Source organism: Chiroxiphia lanceolata, chromosome 5 (genome assembly GCF_009829145.1).
Source record: "Chiroxiphia lanceolata isolate bChiLan1 chromosome 5, bChiLan1.pri, whole genome shotgun sequence".
Lineage (NCBI taxonomy): Eukaryota > Metazoa > Chordata > Aves > Passeriformes > Pipridae > Chiroxiphia > Chiroxiphia lanceolata.
The window spans coordinates 46,589,113-46,617,109 of NC_045641.1; the positions used below are offsets into that span (position 1 = coordinate 46,589,113).

The 27,997-nt window shown below is 36.0% G+C and overlaps 1 protein-coding gene across 7 annotated transcripts in view; it reads left to right on the top strand.

Moving 5' to 3' along the window:
* CFAP54 (cilia and flagella associated protein 54) overlaps positions 1–27,997 on the top strand; it is a 108,715-nt gene that overhangs the window by 21,925 nt on the left and 58,793 nt on the right. For 4 of the 7 annotated variants that reach the window (XM_032689301.1, XM_032689298.1, XM_032689296.1 and 1 more), the window contains exons 14-29: positions 70–204; positions 1,257–1,404; positions 3,173–3,231; positions 4,207–4,335; positions 5,639–5,786; positions 6,597–6,674; positions 6,758–6,879; positions 8,729–8,902; positions 13,229–13,321; positions 15,652–15,837; positions 16,838–16,980; positions 19,534–19,681; positions 20,676–20,831; positions 22,464–22,586; positions 24,690–24,833; positions 26,303–26,399. In XM_032689301.1, coding sequence (XP_032545192.1) covers positions 70–204; positions 1,257–1,404; positions 3,173–3,231; positions 4,207–4,335; positions 5,639–5,786; positions 6,597–6,674; positions 6,758–6,879; positions 8,729–8,902; positions 13,229–13,321; positions 15,652–15,837; positions 16,838–16,980; positions 19,534–19,681; positions 20,676–20,831; positions 22,464–22,586; positions 24,690–24,833; positions 26,303–26,399 — 2,083 coding nt within the window. The remainder of the gene's footprint in view (positions 1–69; positions 205–1,256; positions 1,405–3,172; positions 3,232–4,206; positions 4,336–5,638; positions 5,787–6,596; positions 6,675–6,757; positions 6,880–8,728; positions 8,903–13,228; positions 13,322–15,651; positions 15,838–16,837; positions 16,981–19,533; positions 19,682–20,675; positions 20,832–22,463; positions 22,587–24,689; positions 24,834–26,302; positions 26,400–27,997) is intronic. The other 3 variants (XM_032689302.1, XM_032689297.1, XM_032689300.1) reach the window with 2 other exon arrangements.

Here is a 27,997-nt window from a genome sequence, read left to right on the forward strand (position 1 = left end):
ATATACTGGATTATTTGTGTGTTTGTATGCCTACCTGTTTCCACAATTATATTGTTTTTTTCTTTCCAGAATGTCCATCCTGACAAAGAAATACTTTTTGATGTAATAATGTGTTTGTGGCAGAAGTGTAAAATGGAACTTCAGCAAATCCAAACAAGTGGAAGTGACTACTTAGAATATATCCACAAATACAAAGCTTACCAAGTACTCCTTCATTATAATGTATTTCTCTTAATATGAATGCAGTCTATTATAGTTAAGCCAAGATAAAATACTGGTATCCAGCCTAAGTACATTTTCTTGTGGTGAAATGCAGATAGTCTTCTTCACTGAAAATAGGAATTGTATATATGCTTTGAACAAACTGTGCTCCCATATGTCAACATCAAAATATCTCTTAGTCTTTTTGCAGTAAAGTAACCCATTCTCTACCAGTGGGCCATGGTGTTAAGAAGCTAAAATAGTGAAAGCATTTGGGCATAATAAAAGAAGAAACATTTGATATGTTGTGGCAGAAAATATCAATATATTTCAAGGAAGTTCTCTAGATAGTTGAACAAAGTGGCAAAAACCTTACAGCTTAAGACAAGGCAGAGGGGCATCAATAGTATTTGTCCCACTGGACAGAGTCACAACCTTACTCTGAACTTTTCCTGAGACTGAGAGACTATTGTGAAGTGCAGTCTTCTGAAGATAATTCATACTGGTTTCTCTGGGCTGCCAGTTGATGCTAACCAAACAGTTCCTGGAGGAGTTAATTTTGTGACCTGGTCCCTCTAGTAAAATTGTTCAGAGATTCACCAAGAGGTAGTATATGGTTACTTTCCTCTGTACGTACAACAGTAGCATTCAGGTCTCTTATACTGTTTAAGTGGGAAGATATTGGGATAAATGAGAGGCATATGATCAAATCTACTGGAAGAATTACTACACTATACCAAGGTATAAAAGTTGTGGCTGTAGAACATTCATAAACCTTTCTCAAAGGAATGGCAGGAATGATAATATTCTAAAATAAAAAAAGTCTGCTCTCTGAAGAAAGAGGGGCTATGGAACAGCATAAATTCACCATCTTAATCTGATGGCATTCAGAAAAAGAAGACCAATCCAAGAAAGGAGTTGTGTGCATGCTCATGAATATTTTTAAACAATTTTGAGTGCAAAACCGTATCTACCTCTGTAATACAAAAATATCTTCCAAAAATTTGTTTTAACTCTGCCTTGATTCTTTTTCTTTCCCCTCCCCCCGTTTTTAGTGGGTTCATATACTCTGGATAATAAATGAAGTAATTGAGAAGAGCAGCATAGCAGACACGAATGTAATGTTTGCAGAGATAACTTTGTGTCTAACTGAAGTATTGGAAAACATAGCTAATTCTATGAGTGAATCTAAGAAAAAAGAAGGTAAAGCTTTCAACAAACATTTGGTTTTCTTTCAAGAATGACTTTCAAGATAGGAACTTTTCTGAGTTGAAAACTTTGACAACATAGGTATTCAAAAAATGTTGTAAAGAGATTGTTGAGAGTGGAATGATAATTTTTTGCACAGAATTTCATCTGTAATTGGAACTAATGAAACCTGATTTTCATAAGATCTATGCCTTTTTTCCTTACATTTCCAGTTATACCAGAGTAACCCCATTTTGAATTACACCTCTTATTACTTGCCCTCCCCATGGGTCTATATGTGTCTTAGCCCCTTCAGAGTAGCCTCAGATCACTGATACGTTCCCTGAATATTGGCTGGGCAGAAGGCAGTATGTGCTACAGCTCATTTGGAGCATTCAAATGCTGGTTAACTACTGGCAGGTCAAACAAAAGAGGAAAATATTGAGGTCATACTGAAGCTTTGCTTTTACTGGGTCATCAGTTTGGTTTTCTTGATTTTTTCACCCTTGATTTTTGTATAGGAATTCAATTGTCTTTGAAATTGAACTTGGCTGACACTACTGGGATATAATGCAATCACAATTACATTTAAAATCTTTCCTTCCAAAGCCTAACTAATGCTGTAAAATATGAATATTTAGACACACTTTTAGAAGTTCTCTGTTATTGTGTATTTTGGAATATGTATCATAGTTCTCATAAATTCTTTATGGTAACTAAAGAGTAAATGTTAAGGATCCTTTTAGACCATATCTAGAAACAGAAAGGAATGACAATAGTTTTGCTCTTTTGAAAGTAAAAAAATCTTGGAAAACTACTGTTCATTATAAAGGTAGAGTAGATATTGTTTTTGGTGGTGTTATGAAAATGATACTGTTCTCAGGGAGACTGGAGGAATCCTCCTTTTAGAACCACTTCTCTTCTTTTTCATTCAGTTTAAATATGTCTTTTTGGAGGAAAAAAAACCTGAAGAGATAGGAACCATTGGTCAAAACAGGCTGACAAATAGCCAGACAAACACATTTTTATGCTAAGTCTATTTACTAAATGGAGCGAATATAGATTTTCATATTTATGAGAAAGAGATGGTGAACTAGCAGAAATAAGCAGGCAAAAGTGGAGTGACTAGCAGGTTGTCCCTCTGAAAGGGTAAAAAACTGATTTACTTTAGCAAAGAAATGAAATTAGAGGGCTGCAACCCAGAACTGATAAATTGTTTCCTCTTGTTTTGAAAAAGAAAACACAAGTCTAAATGCATTCTTTATAAGTGAAAAAAATTTAAACAGTCAAAGTGAACATTAAAAGGTGATAATACCACTTAGAGAAATATTAAATTGAAATAGTATATGTCATAAAAACACGACCACCTATACTTAAAAATGCTCCTGTAAGTAAAATTAGCATTAAACCCACTGTGAATTAGATAATAATAGATTTGAATTGATTTCAAAATGGAGAATTGATATGAATGCTACAACAATGTGAGGAACTACAAAATGAGTCCAAGTTTTGCTGGCTTAGATATAATGTTGGTGTGAAATATAGGGTAAATTTAAAAATGCAAAATCATTGGATAATCATCTCCTGTATTAATATAACTGTACATATTGTAGCTACGTGTCTAAACCCCAGAAAGCTTTTCAAGTATCAATATAACTACCTCTCATAGTCAAGCACTGAAGAACTGAATTATTGCCAGACTCTTAGTAGAGCTAATCAAATGGAACTAAAATTTTCTGAATTTATTTAATTTTCACTTCTGATTTTCTTCCTATAAAAAAAGCAGAAAGAAGTGCCTCTCTGTCACAAGATGAAACCTGTGATATCCCTGAAATACTGATGGTAATGTCTAATTTATCTTCATTAATACGATGACTTTAAATAGTGTAAGAATATTTCTGCTTGAAGCTTTTAATACAATTTTATATTTAGTTTTACAAAGATTGTTTCACACAATCTTGCTAGTGCAGAGGAAAAAAACAAAGATATTTTTTCAAATGAAATAAAATTTGAAAATTTTCCCTGAGTCTTTTTTATCAATCCTTTATATGGCAGAAGTTTTATTTGAAACTTTTACAGCATGATCATACTGTTTTCTGCTATACACCCTTTTTTTATGCCAATGTGTAGTACCAGCTTTAAATGGTTTAATAGCACATTTTTTTAAAGATGGTAGAAATTTTAGTCCTTGCTTCATTTAGGAAAATATTTTGGGTTGTACTTTTGCTTCTTTGTTTTTGTAAGGGATGTATGGAATAGATGAAACGTCTTGAGTGTCCTTGCTTTGTTCAGTGTGTTAATAGCTCAGCACTTTGGAGAATTGCCCAATCAAATGACTTACTAAAACACATTAAGAAGGAAAGATATGCATTAGTCTGAGGATTCAGGACTTTTGTCAATGATATATCTAATGCTTACACACGGAGAAGGCTTAATTCAGCAACAGTCTACTTAAAGGTGGTATTTTCTGAAAAAACAGTGTTTTCTTAACAACATCTAATGGAACATTGAAAAACTGCTTGTGAAAAATACCGTGTTTTCAACTTAATTCCTGAAGTTCAATTTCATTCTGCTATAAGCTAACTCCTGGTAATTTTTTTTTTTTTTTTTGGAGCTGAAGGAAAGTCAGTCCTACTTGAAATTTAAAACACTGATATGAGTATATGAAAGCATGGGGAGCAGTGCCTATGTAAAGATTATTTGACAAATTTTAAACTTCAGCAGCTAAAAACTATAGCAATTTACTTTTGATAGTCCATGTTACAGTTTTTAATGCTGTTATCTAATAAAATGTGTTTATATGTGTTTTCATTTCAGAAAACTCCTATGGAACAATTACAAATTGCTTACGAAAGTCTTGAAAAAGCAATTAATGGAATGAACACATCTCGGTTAATGACCCTTCTACCAGATGGAAAGTCAATATTTGACAACTGCTGTACAAAGGTAAAGTTTACAAAAAGCTGCACTGCAAAAGAATCCATGAATAATATATTGTCTTTTGATGACACAAATGTCATATTTTCTTTATACTTAGGAATTTTAGTACTGGCAAATGTACATCGCCTTCCTGCCCTATGTAAGAAGAGAATAGAAAAAATAAATCTGTTTATCAGTGTTGTGATTTGACCCCAGCTGGTAACTGAGCCCCACACAGCAGCTTATTCAATCTCTCACAGGGACATGGGGGAAGGGTAAAACTGAGACAACTCATAGGCTGAGATAAACACAGTTTAATAGGTAAAGCAAAAGCTGTGCACACAAGCAAAATGAAACAAGGAATTTATTCACTGCTTCCCATGGGCAGGCAGGTGTTCAGCCATCTCCGGGAAAGCAGAACTCCATCACTCATAACAGTTACTTGGGAAGATGAACACCATCACTCCAAACAACCCCCTCCTTTCATCTTCACTCAGATTTATATACTGATCATGAGGTTGTATAGTATGGGATATCCCACATCCCATACCCCATATATCCCATACCATACAACCAGCTAGGGTCAGCTGTCCTAGTTGTGTCCCCTCCCATCTACTTGTGCATCCTCAGCCTGCTTGCTGGTGGGGTGGTATGAGGAGCAGCAAAGGCCCTGATGCTGTGTAAGCACTGCTCAACAATAATGAAAACATCCCTGACATTATCGATACTGTTCCCAGCGCAAGTCCAAAACACAGCCCCATGCCAACTACTATGAAGATTATTAACTCTACCTCAGCCAAACCAGCACAAGTTGAAATAGCATTTTTCTCTTTCAGTAATAAATTATGAACTCTTTTAAGTTTTCTTTACAATTTTCTTTTGAAATAATTATAATATATAGATTTCTTCTATAAATTAAAAACAGAAATACTTTTAATATTTATTGCTTGCAACTGTTTATTATTAAAATTAATTTTTGCTGTTGATGTGAGTTCAGATTTTCTAAGTATTATCATTCTACACTAATATGAATTTATTTGTGTGGATTGGTAACACAATAAAATGTATTTTTCTGCAGTTTCATCTTTATTATTGATCCAGTTTCCTATTCATGCTCAGATTTTGTCTAGTTTACTCTCTCCATTGCCTATGCTTTCTCTGCCTGGTCATTTTCCTTCCTACCATGCTTTCTTGATTGATTGCATATTAGACAGATATGACAAATTTCAGTGTTTATCAATGTACTGAAATAATATCAGTGTTAAGAAAAATGCAGTAAGCTAAGTAAAAAAAGTGTGTATTTGCTTAATTGCCACTTCCTATTTATTAGGTGGACTCAAATGATCAGAATTTGAATTCTGTTTTGGGATGTGGTAATGACAAAACAGGAACAGATAATGGTTTTGTAGCAGATTTACACCTGGAGCTCATTCAAGCCCAACATCGAGTAGCTGTGAAACTTCTTAAAATTACACAAGGTAGGTTTCAGTAAAGTTAAATAATCTTCACAGCTTGATTAGAGTCCTTTTGTTAATATATTTTGTAATACTAAGAAATAAAGGAGTACCTGCTTTTTGAAGAGGAGCTGATGTTGGGCAGTTTGTATGCCTCATATAGACGGAAATACTGTACTGAATTTGCAGAATTTAGATTTGCATGACAATAGTCTCTAGCCTCTACTCAATCAATGGGAGTTAAACTTTGCTACAAGTAGTGGATTTCATTCCTAGACAGTTTGGTTTTGTATTTTAGTTACTAACTGTTACAGTGCCAGTAAAGAAAAATGGGGGGATGTTCTGCAGATTTTTTTTCTGTAATCCTGTTTTTCTCTCTAGAGAATGCCTTGAATATTTATTCAATGCTCTTGGTAATTTGAATTTCTACTCCTATAAAGTTGTCTTTATATCTTTTCAGTCAGCAGATATCTCACTCTTGCCAAATGCCTTCTGAAAAAACTCTACTTGTTCTCTCATTCTTAGTGTTGTTTTGGTTTTTTAAAATTAAAAACTAGCATTAGTTTGACACTGTAGAGCTCCCCTGTGCCGTGCTCCCTATGATGAAACAAGAGCTCTTTTTTTCTGTGATGTTAGGATAACTACTAGAGATGTTAGAGCAGGAGGGTGGAATATTTTCAGTGGCATGATCTGTTCAAGAAATTCTACTTGAACCAAAGAGAAGAACATGAGATGGAGCAGAGCTTTACTACAAACTACATATTAACCCCTCTCACTGAATTTTTCACAATAGCACTATCAAAATAAATAACTTGGTATTTCCTTCCCACACAGGTGATGAAATGGATGACAGAAGTCTTAAGTCTAGTAAGTTTGATGTGAAGAAAAATAAAGATTTCCACTATTTAACAGGTAAGGCCTATTAATTAAGATTTTAGAAGTATAATAAATTATTGCTGCTGTTTTATAGATGTCTTAAAATATCTGTTTTATAGAGGCACTTATAATGAAAAAAATAAAAAAGAATAAGCTATCCAGAGCAATCTTTTTGATGCAAAAGGCTGCACAGAAGTTCCCTGAAGAGTTAACTAGTACTTCCCAAAGGCAGCTACTGGAGGTAATAAGAAATATCTTATGACAGAAATTCTTTATCATTATCACAGTTTTTCATGTTCTGTGTAATTAAGTCAGGAATTACTCCTTCTTAAAAAAAAAGAAAAATGGAAGGAACTTGAGGAACAGTGTGTGTTTTTAACTGCTATTGTCAATTTTTTTTGTGAGAAGTTTCATTATAATAAAAGAATAAAGTGACCTTAAAACAAGGAAAGAGGACCTCCCCAAAATTTGTGCATAGATGGAGATTTCAGGAAACCTGAAAGAAGATATGGTCTTTCTTTCTACACTTAATCACCCAGACTTTACCGTTATGAATGTGTGCCTTGCCAAAATGTCATGCAGTTTTCCTTATTGTAGTCTTCAACATTGTTCGTTTTCCAAGATCTTTAAGTTGCCTTAGAATATACTTTGGCTGGTGACTTATTAAATAAAAGTTTTGAAATTGGAATTTTGGAATTTATCTGGGCTAGAAGTTCTTCATAGTCTCATTTCAAAGTCTCTTGAAATCAATGAGAGTCTTTCTACTGAGCTTTGTACCAGCATCTGTCCATGAAAATTGCCTCCTCATCAGCAGGGCTTTAAATTTCTTTATAGCCTGTACAAAGATAACAGAATCTACAGTTTTCAGTATATAATAGATGAAAGAGTATTTTAAACAAGAGGATACTGGAAAGTGTTTTTCTTTTAAGTGCCACAAATTTGGAAGCATGATAGTACATATATCTTTTATGTCGGAAGAATTCAAAAACTGGATTAGAAAAGATATACATTAAAAATCTCTCATATATTTGTATAATATGTTATTTATGAATACCAGATGTAGTGATATGGTATGAAAGTTGTAACTGTAGTCACCGATGAAGATGTAGAAGCAATTTCCAAGAAATGTGTGATTATCCCAAACAAATATTTGCCAAGGCCTTACACTGACCTTCACTTCATCTTGCTTCTGTTCACTTTTCACCAAGAAAGATGTAGATAAAAGAATATAATATATCTGCAGCTATTTGCCAGAAAATGTAAGAATCCACTTTGTCTGGACAAACTTAGTATGATCTCCTTTGATATTACATGCTCAATTAATTTTCTTCCTTGAGGTAGACAGTGCTCACTTAATAAACAGCAAAACCCCTGAAAACAACAAAACCTTTCTTTTCATGCTTTTGCCTTTTTTATTAGAGCTCTATATAGAATTACTCTTATATTTTGGTCTTTTCTACTGTACTCAGCACATATCATATAAGCCTGTTGTTATTATTATATAGCAAAATAGGTAGCATTTTATTTTATTTTGAGGAGCATACAAATAACCATTTCTCATGTAGTAAACCACTGTACAGGTATGGATGCTTCTCACATTCTCCTCCTTTTTCTTCATTTCTAGACTTTATTTCTTTCCTCTATTTTCAAAGTACAGAAAATCAGTCTAACCACAGCCACAGCTCCTGCAGAAATTCCACAGATTAGATTTTCAGCTTTCTCTCAAATAAGAGTTGATATCTTTTTTGTTTCTTGTTGGAGCTAATCACAGCTTGGCGCTAATTGCTTCAATATTATTTGTAATCATTCTCTTTTTTCCTATAGATTCTTCCAAAATTGGATATGCCTCAACCCTATCTCTTTCATATGCAATCCTGCATTCCCTAATTGTGAAATTAATCTACATATGAAAGCTTACACAAAGTACTGTTTATCCTGATTTAGAATGTAAGACGATTCAAAAATCTGTAAAAATTTTCTACATAGCAGTGAAATTTTGTATGATAATCCGAAAAGTATTTATGAGTGCTAAATCTCTCTGATTGTTATATTTTAATAGTTTCTCCCTTTTGTTTTAATTTAAATCATAGGCAGCACTAACTTTAATTGAGCAAGTTGAAGCTGAACAAAGTGCCTTGTATCACAGTCTCAAAGAAGTTATGAGCAACAAGAAAAAAAGCAGAACTCCTCCTCCTCCTCTTTTACTTTCTAGATCACATTGTTCCATGACATTTAAACCAGCCCCGTTCTCTTCAGATATTCAGGTAATGTTTTTCATGATGACTGCATGAGAAATAATTAAAAAATACACAAGAGGACAAGTTGTTTCAGCAGTGCTGTAGCATCACATTTTTCTCTGTTCTTAAGATTATGTTATTCTGACTTAATTAAGTATCCTTTTTTTCCCCCTCTTTGAGTCAATTGTGACTCACTGTTTTGATCTTCAGATTTATATGAAACTTTCTTAATGTAGTGCATCATGTTTCTTGGTGCTTCTGTTGTCTAACACTTGTTTATTCCACTTACCAAAAGCTCATTTACTTGCTTGGGGGCTGATATACTCCTAGTTACCTTCTGAAGAGATGCAAGACTGTTGCATCATATGATGCAAGAAAGTACCACGCTGAAGTCTCTGGTTATCAAGTGTTGAAGTGACATAGTTCAGGTGGAAAAGTTTACTTTCTGTTGAACATGTATAGAGTCACAGAACTATGCAGATCATAAGGGATTTTAGGAGAGGTCTCTAGTCCAACCTTCTGTTCAAAGGCTGTAAGATTAGACCAGGTTGCTCAGGGCTTTATGCAGTCACTTCTGAAAACAAGAGATTGAACAGCTTCTCTAGGCAATGTGTTCCAACAGGGCAGCATGTTCATAGGGAAAACTCTTTATCGTAGGTACAGCTGGAATCTCCCTTGCTTCAGTTTAAGTCTATTGATTTTCATCCTCCTAGCATGCACTACTGTGAAAAGTAAATGGCATCTACTTATCTCCCTTCCTCTGCTAATCAAGTAGTTTTGTCACAGAGGCCCGTCCTGGTGATCAGATGTGATTTGCCCTTGGTAAGTCCATGCTGATTGTTCCATGTCCAGAAAGGGTTCAAAAAGGCTGAATACACTAGCTACACTCAAATCTTATTAATAATGGTAAGAATGCTTCTGTGAACAGTTGTTTTATAACTTGCAGTTTTATTGCAGTTTTATTAGTAAATTTCAAATTAATGACTTAGGGAAAAGTTAATCCTTTTTATCCTTAAGGAGTATAAAATAAAATTTTAAAAAATCTTTAAAATTCAGTAGTTCATTTGTTTTAGTAAGTTTTCAAACTTCATTTTGATACAGGAGAATGAATGCAACATATTGGGCCACTAGATGGCAGAATATGATTACTATTCTTATAATATATTATTCTTATATATTATTATTATTGTAATTCTTATATCCAGATAGTCTAGAAGAATTTTTTTTCTAAAGTTATGTTGAGCAGATGTGAAAGGTATTTTTAATGAAGAAATTATTAACTGGACACTTAGTTTCTTAGCATAAATGTATACCCAGGATTTAACTGGACCTGTATAGTTCTTGTACTAGGAGTCAAAATATCTCTAAAATTTTCTGATAGTAAAACTCTTACTGAAAATAATCTTCTCAATTTCAGTAACTCCTTCTGAAAAGCAGTCAGTATTCATTGTAAGACAAATTTTCTTAGAGCTCAAGAGCACTTTCTCCAGGTGTGGAAATCAAGCAAGGCAGGATGGAAACCAGCATGGCTGAGCAAGGATCTGCTCCTCAAACTGAGGAACAGAAAGAAATGCACAGCCAGTGGAGCCAGGGACAGGTGACCTTTGGAGAGCAGAAGGATATGGTTTGAATGTGTAAGGATGGGGTCAGAAAAGCCAAGGCAAAGCTGGAACGGGACTTAGTGAGGGACGTGAAGAATAACAAGAAGGGATTCTGTAAGTACATAGGTCAGAAAACAAAGGCCAAGGAGAGTGTACTTCCCCTGATAATCAAGAAGAGTAAACTGGTGGCGACTGATATGGAGAAGGCTGAGGTACTCAATGAGTTCTTTGCCTCAGTCTTCACTGGCAGTGAAGCTTCCCGCTTGTCTCAAGTTCCTCATCCTCTGGGTGTGTGTGGGAGGAGTGAAATCCCTCCCACTGTAAGCAAAGAGCAGGTTGAGGATGGCTTGTTGAAGCTGATTAGCCACGAGTCTATTGAACCTCATGATGGACATCCCAGGGTCCTGAGGGAACGGGCTGATGTTGTTGCCAAGCCACTCTCCATCATATTTTAAAAGTCATGGCAGTCAGGCAAAGGCCTCAGTGACTGGAAAAAAAGAAACCTTGCTCCTGTTTTTTAAAAGGGAGAAAGGATGATCCATGTGACTACAGACTGGTGAGCCTCACCTCTGTGCCTGGGAAGACCACAGAGCAGATCCTCCTAGAAGACGTGCTAAGGCACATAAAAGACAAGGAGATGATCCAAGGCATCCAGCAAGGGCAAATGGTGCCTGACCAATCTGGTGCCCTTCTGTGGTGGAGTGATGGCAATGGCCAACAAGGGAAGACTGACAGATGTCATCTATCTAGACTTCAATAAGGCCTTTGATACTGTCCCACATGACATCCTTATCTCCAGACTGGAAAGACATGGATGGGCCACTGAGTTGGTTGGATGGGCGCAGCCAGAGAGCTGTGGTCAGTGGCTCTGTGTCTGGGTAGAGGATGGTCATGGGTGGTGTCCCTTAGGGTTAGCTCTGTTTGGGGGCTGATGCTCATCAGTATCTTCATCAGTGACACAGGCAGTGAGATCAAGTGCACCCTCAGCAAATCTGCAGACCACAGGAAGCTGCACAGTGCAGTTGACACAACAGAAGGAAGGGATGTCATCCAGGGGGTTGGTTTCCGTGTTTGATCTCACTGGACACAAGTGAACACTGATCCAAGACTGTATGCTCACATTCTTCCTTTGTTAAAGATTGGAAAGTGTAGATGATATGCCCAATGGGTTTATAAGCAGATGAATGGCATTAAAAGACATTGATTTCAGTAGGAGCTAAGAACATGGCTTGTTTGGAAAATATTACTGCGTCGTTTCATATCTGCATTTCTTTTGCCTGATTTTAAGGATCTGTCCACAAGTAGTTTGATGAATCAGAACCTGATGTCAGCTTTAGAAGAATACCAATTTTCTCCATCAAATAATGCATCTAGGTGCCATCAAATCCATGGGATGAACTACAGAGTTCGTGCTTTGCGATAGCTTTGAGGAATAGCGTAGCTCAGGGTAGGGAAGAGGATAGTGGAGAGTAATCTGCTTTTGTTGCCACTGTAGTTGTAGTGGGTATACCAGGTAGCCACTAAGCTGCTCTCTCACTCCCCTCTGCAACTGGACAGAGGAGAGAAAAAAAAACAGCAAAGGATTCATGAGTTGAGATAAGAGCTGAGAGGTCACTTACTGATCAACATCACAGGCAAAACAGACTCAAAGTTGGGATATTAATTGAATTTATTACTAACAGGGTCAGAGCGAAAGAGTGAGAAGTAAAATAATCTTAAAAACACCTTTCCTCCTTCCTTCCATGTTCTCCCTCCTCCTCTCCAGTGGTGCAGGGGGATGAGGAATGGAGGTTACAGTCGGTTTTTGTTTCTGTTGCTGCTCAGGGAGAGGAGTCCTTCCCCTGCTCCCATGGAGTCCCTCCCATGGGAGACATGAGTCTCTCCGGCATGAGTCCATCCCTCTGGCAGCAGTTTTTCCCAGACTGCTGTCCCGTGGGTCACTCCTCCATGGGGTGCAGTTCTTCATGAATGAGCTCTACCAACGTGGGTCCCCCATAGGGGCCACAAGTCCTACCCAGGAAAAAACCTGCTCCACCGTGGGCTTCCCTTTCCATGGGCTGCAGGTCTCCAGCAGGACCCTGCTCCATCTTGAGGCTCCCACAGGGTCACAGCCTCCTTTGGGTATCCACCTGCTCCAGCATGGGCTCCTCCATGGGCTACGGGTGGTCTCTGCACCCCGATGGTCCTTCATGGGCTGCAGGGGCACAGCTGCTCTGCCATGGTCTGCACCACGGGCTGCAGGGGCCACAGCTCTGGAGCCTGGAGCACCTCCTGCCCCTCCTTCTGCACTGACCTTGGTGTCTACATTGTGTTTCCCATGTTCTCATTCTGCTCTTCCCTGGCTGGAATTCTTTCTGTGCAACAACCTTCTGTTCTTAAATATGTTATCACAGAGGCATTACTATTACTCCTAATTGGCTCGGCCTTGGCCAGCAGCAGGAAGCCCGTCCTGGAGCCGGCTGGCATTGGCTCCACTGGACAGGGGAAGCTTCCAGCAGCTTCTAACAGAAGCCCCCCCTGTAGCCCCCCCCACTACCAAAACCCAGCCACAGAAACCCACCATATTAGTATATCTAGTTCTCCAGCTAAATAAATTAATTGATGTTTCTAGTGCAGTTAGACTATACTTTTTTATAACTAAGATGGGGTTTTTTTGCAGAAACTGTTTTCACAAAATTTGTACATTCTACACTATGCAGAAGTTGGAAATACTATGGTGTATCAAGGAATTTTATTCTCATTTTCTTCAAAGGTTTCATGGTACAGTATTTTTGGCTCTGTAGCAGGAGGAAGGAATATGAAAGTAAGGTTAAATAACAATAAACTTCCGAATTCAGGAGAACAGGTAAGACAGAGGTAAAACTTGTTTAGATCATACTCTCTCCCTCTAAAAAACATCAAATTTCTAAATCTATATATCTGACATATATTTTAATCATGTAACTGGCCAAGCATTTGACAAACGTTTTGATCTTTACACCAAAAAACTTCTAAGAATCTTTTTGGAATAATAAATTATTCAAAAACTTAAAGTGAAGCAAGTCTCTGTCCCTTCTGTTATAACTATGTTCTTTTGAGTGATAACTAAAAACCGCAAAAGTAAAAGAAAGTATATTGTGTATTTTTATACTGTGCTTCAGACACTACTCTCTCCAGGAATTCAAAAAAAGAGAAATTATAAATGGATAAAAAAGTTATTATTTTTCTTAATTGCATAACTTCTAGCAGCCATTTCTTCTTAACCAGATATTGCCTTACTTAATTCTGACAACATGATAATGTAAGTCCTTCAATAACCTACAGGTTCAGACATGATTGACTTGTAGATTCATGCTTTTTCCTTTTCATGCTGTGAGCATGTGGTATGGATAATCATCCCACACATCTTTGATTACTTATGATTGATCATGTTGACTGTGTTGGTAGTCTTATGTTATTTTTTCATTATAATTTGATGCTTAATGTTTTGAAAATTTTTTAAAAATGTTCACTTTGTTGTTGTTGTTTGGGGGTTTTTGTTTTGTTTTTGTTTTTCATTAGTGTAGTTTTGTTCTTTTTTCTTTGGATCACATTCTGCTGTTTCTGCACAGACAAGAGAGAGTTCTGGTTTTCATTCACTTATGCATGCTATTAGATTGTCCTCCTGAATGACAACTGTGATCCATCCAAATACTGTGATTTAAGAAAGGGGCAAAAAAGCTTCAACATATCCTTTTCAGCAGATTTTTCTGTAGTCTCAGACCTGAGTGATCATTTTTATATCTGGAAATCTTCGTGGAGAGTTCTGTTCTTTGCAGAGCAGGTCTTTCTTTGGTTCTGCGACAGAAGAGTGACCTCAGCTGCTTTTGCCTGATGTTTCAAGCTTTCCTGGCTTTATAAGCAAGCTCTATGCTAGTGCTGATGGACTTTGGTGATGGAGAAGAAATCTTTCCCATTACACCTGTTCTCCTAGCTCCTTCCCTTAAAGGAAGGTGTATGAAAAGAACAGGTGTGTGGAGGTACTGGCAATACAGGCTTTGATGTTTTTCCTGATTCTCTGATCATCAAATCCAGAGAATCAAGTTTTCTGTGATGTTCAGTGAGTTAGTTTCTCCTGGTGAATTGTGTTTCATTGGTGACTTTTACCCCACTGCCAGCTGTTCTTTCTGTGAATTTGCTGCAATCCATCCAAACCACTGACTGTCAGCTGTGGCAGGCACTGGAGATGCACAGACCTGAGGTTAACCAAATGCTTCACCAATGGAGTTTCTGTTTGCTTTAGAATGTGGTTTTGCAAAGTGTTGACCTGCAGACAAAGTCACTATCTGCCTGCTCCAAGAAAAATTCTTGGGGGTCAAACATTCTCCAGCTTATCAACTTATCAATATTGGAAAATCTTGCTCTAAAGGGATGCAACAGACTGTCGTACTCTGATTTCTGGTCTGCTGGTTCAGCATTCAGCCCCAGCATTTGAAGGGATTTCTGTTGTTCAGAGGTCTCCTTATGAAGTCCAGACTGTGTTTGATGAAGAGCACTGTATTGATGTTGCATTATGATGATCTCAAAAATCTTTAAACCTTCAAACTTTCCTTGTGTAAGTTGTCCTTGTTATGGGGGGCAAGGTAGAAAAGCGTGTTAGGAGTGAGCTGTGGTGTTAAAGTGCAGGTGCAAAATTATTTGAAGGAAAAATTAAGATCTTGAAAGTATAGTGTCTTCTTCACAAACTCCAAAGTGCTGTTAATGGTGCTGAAAGGACCTGGGATATCCTCTGTCCATATCTGATACAAGAAGGTGGCGTGTATGGAGGAGAGCAATATGCTCTTTCTCTGGAAGCACAGCTCAGGGCCAGAATGTTTCCAGCTCAATGACTGCAAGCATGCACAATCACAGTGTGAATGTTCAAATGGACAAAAGTATCTTAGAAAAAGTCCAGCTCCTGATACTTAACTGTTCTCTTAGGTTATGTGCTCTGTGTATGCAACAGCATTCCAGAGAAGACTGATACTTTTTTTCACATATCATTTCACTGTTTTCTCATTGTTTTGAAGAACCTAGTATTACATGGAAACATTACAATCTAGATTGTACTTCGGATCAAAGATAATTGAATAATTTTTTTAACAATAAAAGTTTAGAACGTGAGATTTGTTTTTGCTATGTACAGTAGGTGTAACTAGAAAATATTTTTATTGGTAGATACCAGCTGATGGGAAGAGCCTCTTGGAAATACAGGGCTTAGATGCCAATGAGAAATATGTATTTGCAGTTGCAGCATATTCTTCTGATGGAAAACTTATTGGTGATGCCATTGGGGAAATGACTAAGCCAATCCTTGCTTATCCACCCCTTTCTGCTACTACTGCTCGATCCTATCTAACTCAGGTAGGGTTTGAGTCTGATAATAAACACATAATTTAATTTGGTTGTAATTACTTGTTGTTTCTGGTAGCTCTAAAACTGAACTGCCTCTGGTAAAAACTCAAGACCTTCTTGCCAAAAGCTTGATAGGCAAAAATCACAATTTTAGCATAACAAATAGTGTATCTGAGTAACTCAATTCTCAATTCATAATTATTGAAAATTCCATGTTAAGGATAAAGGACTCTCTCAGATATTTTTCTTACCTCTGTCCCTATTTTTCAGTCTGCATTTAACTTCTTTCTTCTTTTTCATAGTTTATTTTTTCATTTTTGTGATTGAGACCACGTACTAGTAATCATCTTATTAGTCATTAAGGTATGGCATGAAAAATGTGATTGGACTTACCAGGTATCAAAGCTAACCATTTTCATATTGAAATTAGTTTTGTAATGTCTTGTGGAAGACCACAAAGACTCTTTCAGACCTTCATCATAATTTTCTGTGTTCTTAATAAAGGATATTTAAAACAGAATTTAACATGGAGAAAAATTAAATTGTCTAGCCCAGAGATAGATTGTGGGGAATGATTAGAGGATTTCCTAAAATATTCCAGAGTAAGAATTTATGCCTACTTGTTTGGCTTTGTTTACATCCCATTATCCAGAGAAGCAGGGCATTCTGCACTATTAGCGAAAGTAAAATAAACTTAGATGAAATAATATGCTTTCAAAAACTGCAACACGAGACCTGTGAAGTATTCCACAAAGTGGAGTTATATCCTTGGTCCACAGTCAAAAAGCTCTTTTGCTTTCTCTGATGCTAAATCTGAACCAAACTAATATTAATAGAATCAGATTATTACTACATGCATTTTATTCAAATATACCAGAATATTCTTAGAGAAATTGTATTTTTTCATGTTGGGGGGGAGTTTTAAAACCTTCATTATACTATAATCATATCTGGCACAGTTATTTGATGAACATGTCAACTTGCTAAGTTTTGTTTGTTTGTTTTGTAGGTAGCCTATCAGACTGGAAACTTTAGGTTAGCCAGAGAAGCATTTTCACCAGTGTGGGATTATTTTGTTTTAAATTCTTCTCCACTGCCTGCCAATGCAGCTGTTATTTCTGCAAGTAGTAATTTGACTATATCTGAAAAAAGGTAACTGGCGAAAACAAAATTAAAATAATAGTTAATTATAGATATGCACATTTTATTTTAAAGAGTTCCAGGTTGTTCAGTTTTGCTAAGGCTTATGAAATGAAAAACATTCTGAAAAAAGAAGTGTGAAATGTGTTATAAAAATATAGTGGTTTATAATTAGCAGAGGATTTTTGCTATTTATGGAACTGCTAAGATTTACACACCTAATTCTTTATAATGACTGCTTTCTTAAGATAATTGGGAAACATATAAAGTGGGTGCTAGTTTTGTGTGATGCATTTTCATATGCAAAATGTATAATATGCACTGGGTTATTAACTTTTCGATTAAGAGAGCAGTAGGGTTCAGAAATTGTGAAAATTTTGTCAAGAACACCACTCAAAATAGGTAAATGCTTGCTAATTTTGTTTTGGAGTGGCTATATAATTTGCCAATAACCTTTGCATATAATAAAAGGGCTTTAGAAGAGATATTTAAAATTAATTCTTTTATAAATAAATTTCAAATGTTCAACCATAATATTACAGCTTTTTCATGATGACAAAGCCCAGCTAGAAGTTTTGTGGTTGCATTTACTGAAATTCAATAGATCCAGAATCAAAATACATCAAAACTTAATTTACTCACAGATAAAAGATATTTTTTTTAAGTAATAAACATGAAATATTGTAATAAAATAATTTTAGTTGTAAGTCAACTATTTATTATTTTGAAAATTAATTAACATCCAATAGAATTGAACACAAATAATCATCTTCACTTGTATGTAATTCTTTTAAAACTAATTCTTTCATTAAAAAAGTTTTGGCAAAGTTGTGGAGGAGGTACAGAAAAGTTTCACAGCATCTCTGTTTCAGTTTGACAGGCTGGCTTAGTCTTGAAATTGTAATGACAAGAAGCAACGTTATTGCATGTGTATTAATAATTCTTGAATGTTTCAAGAATTAAAGAAGAAATAAAGATCTTTGTTTCAAGAAATAGGTATTAGAGGGATTTCCTCTAAGCTTTGTCAGAATACTTCCATTTCTGCTTTGCACACAAAATAACCAGTAATCAGCTATTCTGAGATGTAGCGAGTTTTGTCTCTGTATTGTTTTTATATACTTGCATCAGAGCCCCTGGTTTTCTCATGGTAATGCTGTTTGGTTGCAACCAGATAGCATAGACTTTGTGTGTTTTGATTCCTGTTATGGGAGAAAGTAGTGTGTCTAAGTGTATTCTTGTTATTCCAGGCTCAGCCAGACCACTGGTGTATATCCTGTCTGTCCTTCAAGTGCCACCATGTGTCTGATACTAGCACACAAATTGACGGAGGCTCTTGATGTTACATGCCATGGCAGCTTTTGGGATTTACAGGCAGCCTGCAGACTGCATTGATGCAGGCAGATAATCACTAGACATCCTATTTCATGATTATGTAGGTTTTTTAAATCTATCCCTGGCCTAGGCAACAAAGCAGGAATGCAAGTCTGATTATTGTGCTGGTTTTTTGCATTTGTTTTTCATTAATGTTTTTTTATAAGCAATTATTTTTTCTTTGAACACACGCAGCTCTAGAGATAACATTTGAATGAGTCTACTTTCAGATAAATCAAGTGAAGACAGAAAATTTTAAATAGATGTGCAAAGCAGTTTCAGGGATTTTGCTTTTCTGACAGTTATATCCAAGCCAATTTTTTTTTCTTTACGATTAACATGCAATATCAGACAGTTTCAGTTTTACTGATTAGTAGCTAAGAAATTGGACTAGCCTGAAAGTACACACGAACTCAAGAAACAGCAGAGGGAGCTGGAAGGAAAGAAAACCTCTTGTTTCCAACCAGAAGCCCTGTTGGTGATATCTTGGTAATGTCAAGTATGTGAATGTGTCTATTTGATCTTCCTTCTCGAATTTCAGCCTTTTTCAAGAAATACAATCAGAGAGAAGAAGGAATTTATTTCTTGTGCTTCAAAATCATAGGATTTTTACTGTAACAAAAATATTAAAAAAATATATCAAGGACAAACGCCTCCCTAGCCTCAGGGAAGAAAAAAAACCAACTAAAAACAATGGGACAGAAAAGCAGGCAGAAGAAAAGAAATTCTTTTGAGACTTGTAATACAAGACATCGCTCGTGTAAAGGAGTCTGTTAGTGATACTTAGTAATGGGCTTCACAACTGCATGTATCATTGACAGAATACACAAGATTAAAGTGTAAAAGGAGACAGTGAAAATAAATAAGCTGTAGAATCCCAAGTTTTCAAAGAAAGCTGAAAATAGTTTTCACTGGATTAGATGAGAGAAATAAGGAAAGGTTGTCTTAGAATCGTAGAAAGTGGACAGCAATTTGAAAAGGAGTCATATTATTTTTATTTAGTTTTTTAGAAAGGTTTAGCTATTTTTTCAGTTTAACGTATAAATCTTGTTTCCTGAAGAAGCTGTAGTAAACCTTTTGGTCCATAATTTTAAAACTAAAGACTCCATTTTAGTATAATGTGGTTTCAGGCATGCAAGGATCTGAATCATAATTAACATGCTTTTACTGTTCTTTTGCTCTTGTATTTCATAGGTTACGTTTTGAAGCTGTATCTCAGACTTCTCCTATTACCTTGTACCTGTTTCTGAGGAATATATTTGCTGTCTCTGACATTAGTGTCATGGAAGGAGCACTCTTCTGTGATTCCATCTCTTCCAATGAGATATTTTATAAGGAACAAGTATGTGTGGTTTAAAATAATATACTGGATTTGATTTTACTTTCTGATTAGGTTTTTTTCGTCATTGCGAGATAGATGTTACAATCTACTAATCCTATATTCAGAATACTCCACTTACTGTGGGTTATATGGTCTTTCTTTCTGAACTACTTTAGAAGCTGTTGGTTATTTGTATCCTGCTGGAATGATGGTTTCTGAATCAGTTATTGCCTGATCCAAAGCCCACTGGTTCCTACTGAGAAAGAATTTTCCTTGACTTCAGTGGTGGTAGATTATAATTTAATAAAGAAATATAATAATTGTTACTTTAGTCCTACTAAGATGTACCTTGAATTTTTAATTTTAAACGTTTCTGCTATTTAATACATATATTTTAATTAAGATTTAACTTCTAACAGGATTTCATGGTTTTAATATACTAATTGTCTTCTACCTTATTTCAGATTTCTTTATGGTATAATGGCATATTAATGACCAAAAAAACCCTTTTTTATTTGGATAATCAAGCTTTGCCTTCTGTATTATTACATTCCTATTCTATTCTTTTCTTTGCTAAAGTATTTATCTTGTAAAAAATGCAAGCAGTTGATTACTCGTTGATTTTACTGGATCTACTCATGCTTGCAAGGACTTCAGCAGATGACTTGAAGGGATAGGAAGGAATTGTTATCCTTCCCTTACCTACTCTGAGAGGTTAGCACGTGAAATTTCCACTCCACACAGGCTGAGTTTGTTAACCAGATTTTGTAAATTATATGAGCAAACTCAGAGTGCCCAATTAGATCAAGAGAAATTGTTTCCTTTAGAATCATGAATAATATCACATTTTTAATACACTTCTAATAGGTGTCAATGTAAATTAATTTTTAAACTTTCATCTTACTTGCTGCTTATGCTGCTTTTGAAACTGCAGTAACATTTGTCTTCTTCCACTCTCAAATGATTTAAAGCAACAGAATTCATATTTAAATCAAAAAGTGTTTTTCTTTTACAGGTTGCTAGATTAGCAGAATGTGAAACAATGACTGTGGCAATTGAACTTAGCAGCTGGTTGAATGATGCAAGTTACACCCTGCAGTCTGTTGTACAATGTTATGGTCTCCTTGCTCCACTTATTTATCACAAGATTTCTTCAGTGTCAGTAGTTCAGGTGAGAGCATTTTAAGACAAAGTAGCTCTCAAGCCGTGCAGTTACAGTGATTCAAATTAAACTTATAATAGAGAGTACAGTGGGAAAGCTAAATATCTAGGCTTCGAGTTCTCAATAGCTGATGAAAGAAAAGTCTTTTACAGTTTTATGTGTCCCCAATGGATATATGTTCAGTGTAGGCTGCACACATTCTGGTCTCAGGTATGACAAGGGAACTGCAGAATATTGGTTGTTTCTTCAGGATTATTTGTTGGTATTTTAAACTATAGCAGAATCTATGATGTAACTTCTACTTGAATGTTATTTGCAGATGGCAATTTTGAGGAATTTGTGTATGGGTTGGTTTTTTTTTTTTTTAATGTTTGCTTCATATACAACTTTCTTCTTAAAAAAAGAAATCTATTCAATGTTTTGTTAATGCAGTGTTTAGTTTTCAGGCATGTGCTCCTTTCCAGAGGCAAGCACCTTCTCTTTGAAAACAGAGTGCCTGAATCCTTTTCTGCCATTTCTGAAGCAGCAGATGTGGTTTTTAGATTCAGCGAGGATACAGTAGAAAGGTGCAATTTTTTCCTCCTGTAATTAGGTAGCTTTGTTAGGGGGCAGCAGTAAGAGCATATTTGCTCTGTGAGAAAGGATGAGGTAACTGCACTGCAGACAAGGCACAGACTAGCAGCATCTGAACATGGCAGACAGAGCAGGGCATGGGGAAGAGGATCCACTGACAGTCCAGAGAAGGTGAAGTTATTGGACTGGCCTGAGCTCCATCCATGTGAAAAAGTCAGGAGCTGCAGGAGTTGGAGCCAGAGACTGGAGACAAGGCTACAACACAAGTCTGAGGTCAATCCAGGAGAAAGAACTGAAGACCAGCACACCAATACCACTGGTCAAGCAGGGACTGAAGGCTTGTGTTTGAGTTTAACTGGGACTCTTGGGCCCTTGAGCAGAAGATATGAGGGGATGTCTCAAGAGAGGATGCTCAGGGGAGAGCTACTGGAGGACTGAGGGCTCTGAGAAGTTTTTAGAAGAATGTTTAGAAAAAAAATATAATCTATTTAATTAGGGGTAGCCTCTTTCTTAAGAAGTTACTGGCTGTCATGACCTGCTAAAGGAACAGCTAGCCACTGGAAATGGCTCCTGTTTCAGATTTCCTAATTTAAGTGAAAATAATTTAGTCACATGTTCTTTTCATATCTGATAGACAAAAATGGTGCAAAGAAGTATTTTATTTTTACAGCATACAGGAAATATTTTAATTTTATTTGAAATTCTGACTATTTCGATATCTTTTTAAGCAGTCCTCCAGTAGGAGGAGTATGTCATCTCACTGAATTAAGCATTCTTGGATTTTATGTTAATTAAATCAGCAAAAATATCTATCATGTATCTGTAAATTTAACATCTGTGATTTTATGTGATCGTGTCATTTATTCCAAAGGGCTATGGTTGAAATCTTGACACCGTTAAATTAAATGGAAATTTTATTATTGGCACTTGTAGAGCTAACATTGTTTCTATCCATTAGATTTGGAAGTATTTTTAAAGTTCACCATCAAATACAATAAGCTGTACAGAGGTACAGGCTTGTGAGTGTGTGGCAGACTCCAAACTTTGTTTTAACCCTTGTATTTACAGATTCTCATTAAGTGCTTGGCTGTCCTCCAAGAAATTCCAAGTGATATTTTGCAGAGGAGACAAGAAGGATGTTATGAGAGTATTCAGCATATGATAGCTTGTACTTCATTTTATACAGCAAAGGTATGGCATTATTGTGCTTAGAGCTTAATTTGAGATACAGCTCTTGTCATTTAGAGAAAAAAATGAGATTTAATAAGCTGGCCTTCAGAATGATATCTTAGAGAACCAGCACTCTTAAATAGTAAAGGTATACAAATATTTATTAGTATGTTTGTATCAGTGCATTTTATATAATAATAACATTTTGACTTTTTAATATTCATTTGTTCAAAAAATAGACTGAAGCTATTACTCCATGACATCAAATCTATATTTTATGTCATTGTGTGTATTTTTACATTAAAGGTAGTGCTATTTTCAATAAAGCCTATATGTAATATGTGAGTTTAAAAGTCTACTTACTGCAAAAAAGCCATATTTGTAGTTTTAATCAGATTAACATTTCTGGTTTATTTGCCAATTAGATACGAGAGAGTTTGTATTATTTGTCTCACATGCTGGCAGAAATATAAACACCTTGAATTTTAACCATAATATATATCTGTAGATGACATTTATGATTCAGATACTCAATCTATTTAGTGAGATAAGGAGAAAAATGGTACTGGAATTTTTTCCTCAAGTACAGAGACATGCTACAGTTAAATTACTCACCATCATAAATGTATGATACTGAAAAAGTCAGCTTTCCTCTAGCTTTGAGTACGCCTCAACTAAGAGCTCATACTGAAGCTGAGCTGTGGCTAATGGTTTGAGGGATTCCTGTGTTGGTAATTCTTTACCCTGGTCTTATAGGAGCTAAATCTCTGTGCTCACCTCACAAGACCAGATCAATATCAAATGACCCTAAAAATTCTCTGCAAGAAGACCCAGTTTTCATTCTTTCTTTAAAGATGAGTATCTTAAGCCTTAGTGTTGTCATTTTCATTGTATGAATCAAATATTTCATGGCTGTGAGGCTGGGAGCCAAGGGCGATGCTATGGCTGGCAGGGCAGCACCTAGTAGTCAGGTTCAACCAGGAGCTCAGATTATCAGGTGAGTTTGTGATGATGAGGCAGGTCAGAACTGAAGCTGGAAAGTCAGTCCACAGGTCAGGCTAAGGTGTGGTAAGTTTAGATAGGATCAAAAATAGCCCAGCAGGCTGGTGCATCGGAATAGGAACAGTCTGAGATCAAGCTGAGAAGTTGGTCCATGGGTCGGGTGCCCAGTCCAGTGGATCCATTGCCAGGCCCAGGCATGTCTTGGACCAAGCTGGAGGTCAGCATTCCTGATACACAGGAGCTGGCAGGGACTGTAGATTTAGGCTTGAGCTGAGAGGGAGCTCCTGGTCCCACAGGGCAGAGGGGGGCGGGGGCACCCAGGTGGATGCTATAAAGGCAAATAAAGCCTGTTAGGAACCTTGAAACCGTGATAAAGTGTTTGTTTGTTGTTGGATTCCTCAGCTAAGTGACTGTCACTTATGTTGCTAATTTTTGTTTTCCTTAGAGGTAGCGTTTCAACAGAATAGTATACAGAATAGTAAACAGAATGAGTGAATTACAAATGCTTCTGATTAAATCATGGTATATGGTTTTCTTTTGAGTTAGAGTCAGCTCATGTACTGTACTTATGCTAAGGTAATCTCTACACTTATTTAGTATTGCAAAGGCAAACATCCTTAGTTGAAGCTAGCTTGCATATAGTAGAAAGCACTTGGGCCTTTAGAGCTCTATCTCAATAAGATAAAGCCATCTAAAAACATTCCCTATACCATTAATTTATAAATTTTGTAACTTAAAAATAAATGTCACCACTCCTTTCACTAATACAGTTGGAATTTTAAAATGTGCCCTTGATACCAGAGAGGTAAATGAGGATCATTTAGTTACCCTTTATGTTCTTTGATAGCAGCTCTGCCTGAGAACAGGGAGTGTTGATCACAGAAATAGATACTTCCATTCTTTGAGGTATAGGCTAAGCAGAAGCAGAACCCATAGATAATATATCTGCAATTCCAATTATCTTACAGGTCTATAGTCTTCATTTTTTAATTAAAAGAAACTTGAGTACTGAGTAATTAATTTCTATTTCTAATATTCATGCATTTTGACAATTGTAAGTAGACAATAATGAAAAATTACATGTTATGTAAACAAAATATATAACAGATGATTCTTTAATAGGTACTACGTTCATGGAAAGAATATGAACTTGCAGTAATTATCATTAACTATGGGAAAAAATTGTTGGATTCCTCACCAACAGTCTCACTCTGCCTGTCTGGAGCTATGAAAACTGAAGAAACACACACTAGCAAAGAAGTAAAAGTAGTTGCTCTGTTTTTTACTTTTCATTTTCTCCAAATGCTGTATTGTATTATTTTGAAGACTAGATTTATTAATTTTTTTGTTTTAGAATCATAGAATGGTTTGGGTTGGAAGGGACCTTAAAGATCATATAGTTCCAATGGCCCTGCCATGAGCAGATTGCTCAGGGCCCCATACAACCAGGTCTTGAACACCTCCAGAGATGGAGAGCCTACAACCTCTCCGGGCACTTCAGAAATGATTGTATGGAAGAAGAGTTTCCTTGCAGAATAAAAGTTCCCAAAGTACAGCTGAAAGGCTTCTATTTAATTGTAGCCATCTTTGTTAAGATCAGTATAAAATTGAAGTGTATACAGGTTCTCATCTTGTTGAACTGGAAGGGGATTAGCAATATTACTGTTCAGAGCCAAGAGGCTTCTGCAGATACTTATACAAGCATCACTAAATAATCTTCACATATAGTTTCCAAGAATGAACAAATAATTGTTTAAGGAAAGAAGAGCAAAAATACCCCAAATAGTGTAGAAATTTAGCATTTCACTTTGTGTAGAAGCTGCTTGAAACTGAGTCTATAGGAGTATCTTAGGAATTGTGTGGACTGAAAAATATATCTCAGGGGAGGAAGAACTTCCAACCTCAAGGACCATAGTACTTCAATTACAAAGAGATGCAGCAGGTTGTGAGGATTTCCTGCAACTGAGAATCAGAGTAAAATATTGATTCTCCATACTGTTCTGGTTTTTTTTAAAAGAATCTTAAAAGAGATTTTACTGAAGAGGAGATTTGAAAAAGAGGTAAGAAAGTAGAATAAATGAGAGAGGAAGAAAGGAAGTAGTGGGGACATGAAATGGAGATATATTAAAGAGAGACAAAAAGTCAGTTGGCTTACAGGGAAGAGTTTCTGTAGAACACTGGTCAAAATTTTGTCTGTTGTTTATTGCTGAGTTTGTGTTAGCTGCTCCCAGGTTCATATCAAAAAAGAGAAAGGTGTCTAAGATCATAGGAACAAACAATATCTTCATCCAAGTAGGGCTGACTGAAAAGTATATTTTCACCAAATTTAAAAAAAAAAGAAGAACTTTCTTTCCAAAGGAAGATTTTATTTCTGTAGGCGTTAAGTAAACTAAAAAAGGTTATGTTTTCTGGAAAATGGCATGTTTTGCCAAACCAAAAACCTGGCAATGATTCATTCTTGATTAATCTCTGAGGGATTAAGTGGAGTTGCTCTACTACCAAATGGATTTTTAAGGTGCTATGACAACAACATATTGGAACAGACTGCTTAACAAAATATACTGCACTAAAAAAAATCATGAACACCATTTTTATTTCACTTCAAAAGAAAAATGAGAGAATATTGATGAAATTATCAGATATAGATCCAGAAGACTTCAGATCTAACCTAAATTCCACTATTGACATGCTGGTTTTAAAGCTAAGCTTTTATAACAAAGTATTGGATATTTCAGGCCAGTTCTTCAAAGGTGTCCCATTTAGCTGCAATGGCAAAAGCAACAGAAAATCTAAGCACTCTTGAATCAGATCTCCTCAGACTGACGGAGCCAGGTGGGTGTAGTATTGACACACTTCTTACCTTTTTCTATGGAGTTTTCTATGCTTTATTTGTAAAAAATATTTACCTAAGAAATACTTTTATTTCTTATCTCGTCCATGATAAATCAACCAAAATAATAAAATAATGACAGTGATCTTATTTATACCTGGTAGTGATGTGTGTAATGACCTTTAATCATATTTTTCATAATTTTCACCGGAACACTCATTTCTGCTTTCAAAGGAATATTCATTTGTGGTTATTCTGCAAATATGTATGTTCTCCCAGTCTGTGTAAATCAGGTTCCATGTTATTTAGGCTTGCTCTATCTTCCTAAATCAGAAAATGCAGTGGCAAAGACCACTGTACATTTATAGCATGTCTTAGTACTCTACCAGTGCTAGTAGCAATGACCACTGCAGGAAATTTTATGAGAGAAAACACTTCCTGATGAAAGTTCCCAGAAATTGTCCTTTTTGTTAAGGAATTGCATGTATACTAGCATATACCTTTTAACTCTGGAATGAGTATATCAACTTTGAAATATCTTAGAATCTGGATTAAGCATAAGAATTTTCACGCTAATAATTCTGCCAAAGTTAGATGAATTAATAAGTAGGAATTATAAAGAAAATTTGTTTAGAACTTAAGAGCCACTCAGAGCCACTACTGATTTTTTTTCCATTATATTTGCATGACATCTTGTATTCCTTGGAACCTGGACAGAATTGGAGAATAATTTAGCTGGGAAGGGATTTCTGGAAGGTATTTATTCCAATCCCCTTGTCAAAAGAGGTACAATTAGATCAGGTTGCTTTCAGACTTGTCCAGTTTTGAATCTCTCTGAAGAAAGATATTTTGCAACCTTTATGGGCAACCTGTTTCTATAGTTGACCACCCTTATGGGTTGAAAGGTTTTTCTTTAAATCTGTTTGGATCTGTCTGATTTCCAGCTTGTTTCTATTGTTTGTTTTGCTACCAGTGAGGATAGTCTGAGGATATTTTTCCCATTAGGTAGGTGTAGACTGCTCTAAGCCTTCCCTTCTTAAGACTGAATAAATTGAATTTCCTCAGCCTTTTCTTGCTTTGTTGTGCACTGTAGCTCCTTATCATCTTGGTTGTCCTTCACTGGTATGTCAGTTCTTGTACTACAGTGTCCAAAACCAAACACAGTAATCTGGATGTGGTATCACAAGTGCTGAACAGAGGGGAATAGTCATTTCCCTTGACTCACTGGCTGTGCTGTTTCTAGTATAGCTCAGCATGCAACTGGCCCTTACTGCAAGACCACGCTGATGGCTCATGTTCTAGTTATGGTCCATCATCTCTGTATATGCATTCGTCTCGGAAGAGAAAGCATAAAGGGCAATGCAAAAATTCCATTCATCAGTGTAGTGATCCTTCATTTTTGCTGCTGACATTGATGCCTGCATTCCTGCAGAACAAGTTACAGAATGAAAGAATTCTGTTAGTTAATTGAAAATTACATTGATTACTTAAAAAAAGTTGTTCCATTTTTACTTAATAGAAAGTTAAATTAATGGACTGATTAGTTAGAAAAGAACACATTTTCAGTAGTTGGCAAATACTTGATCTCTGAAGTCTGCTC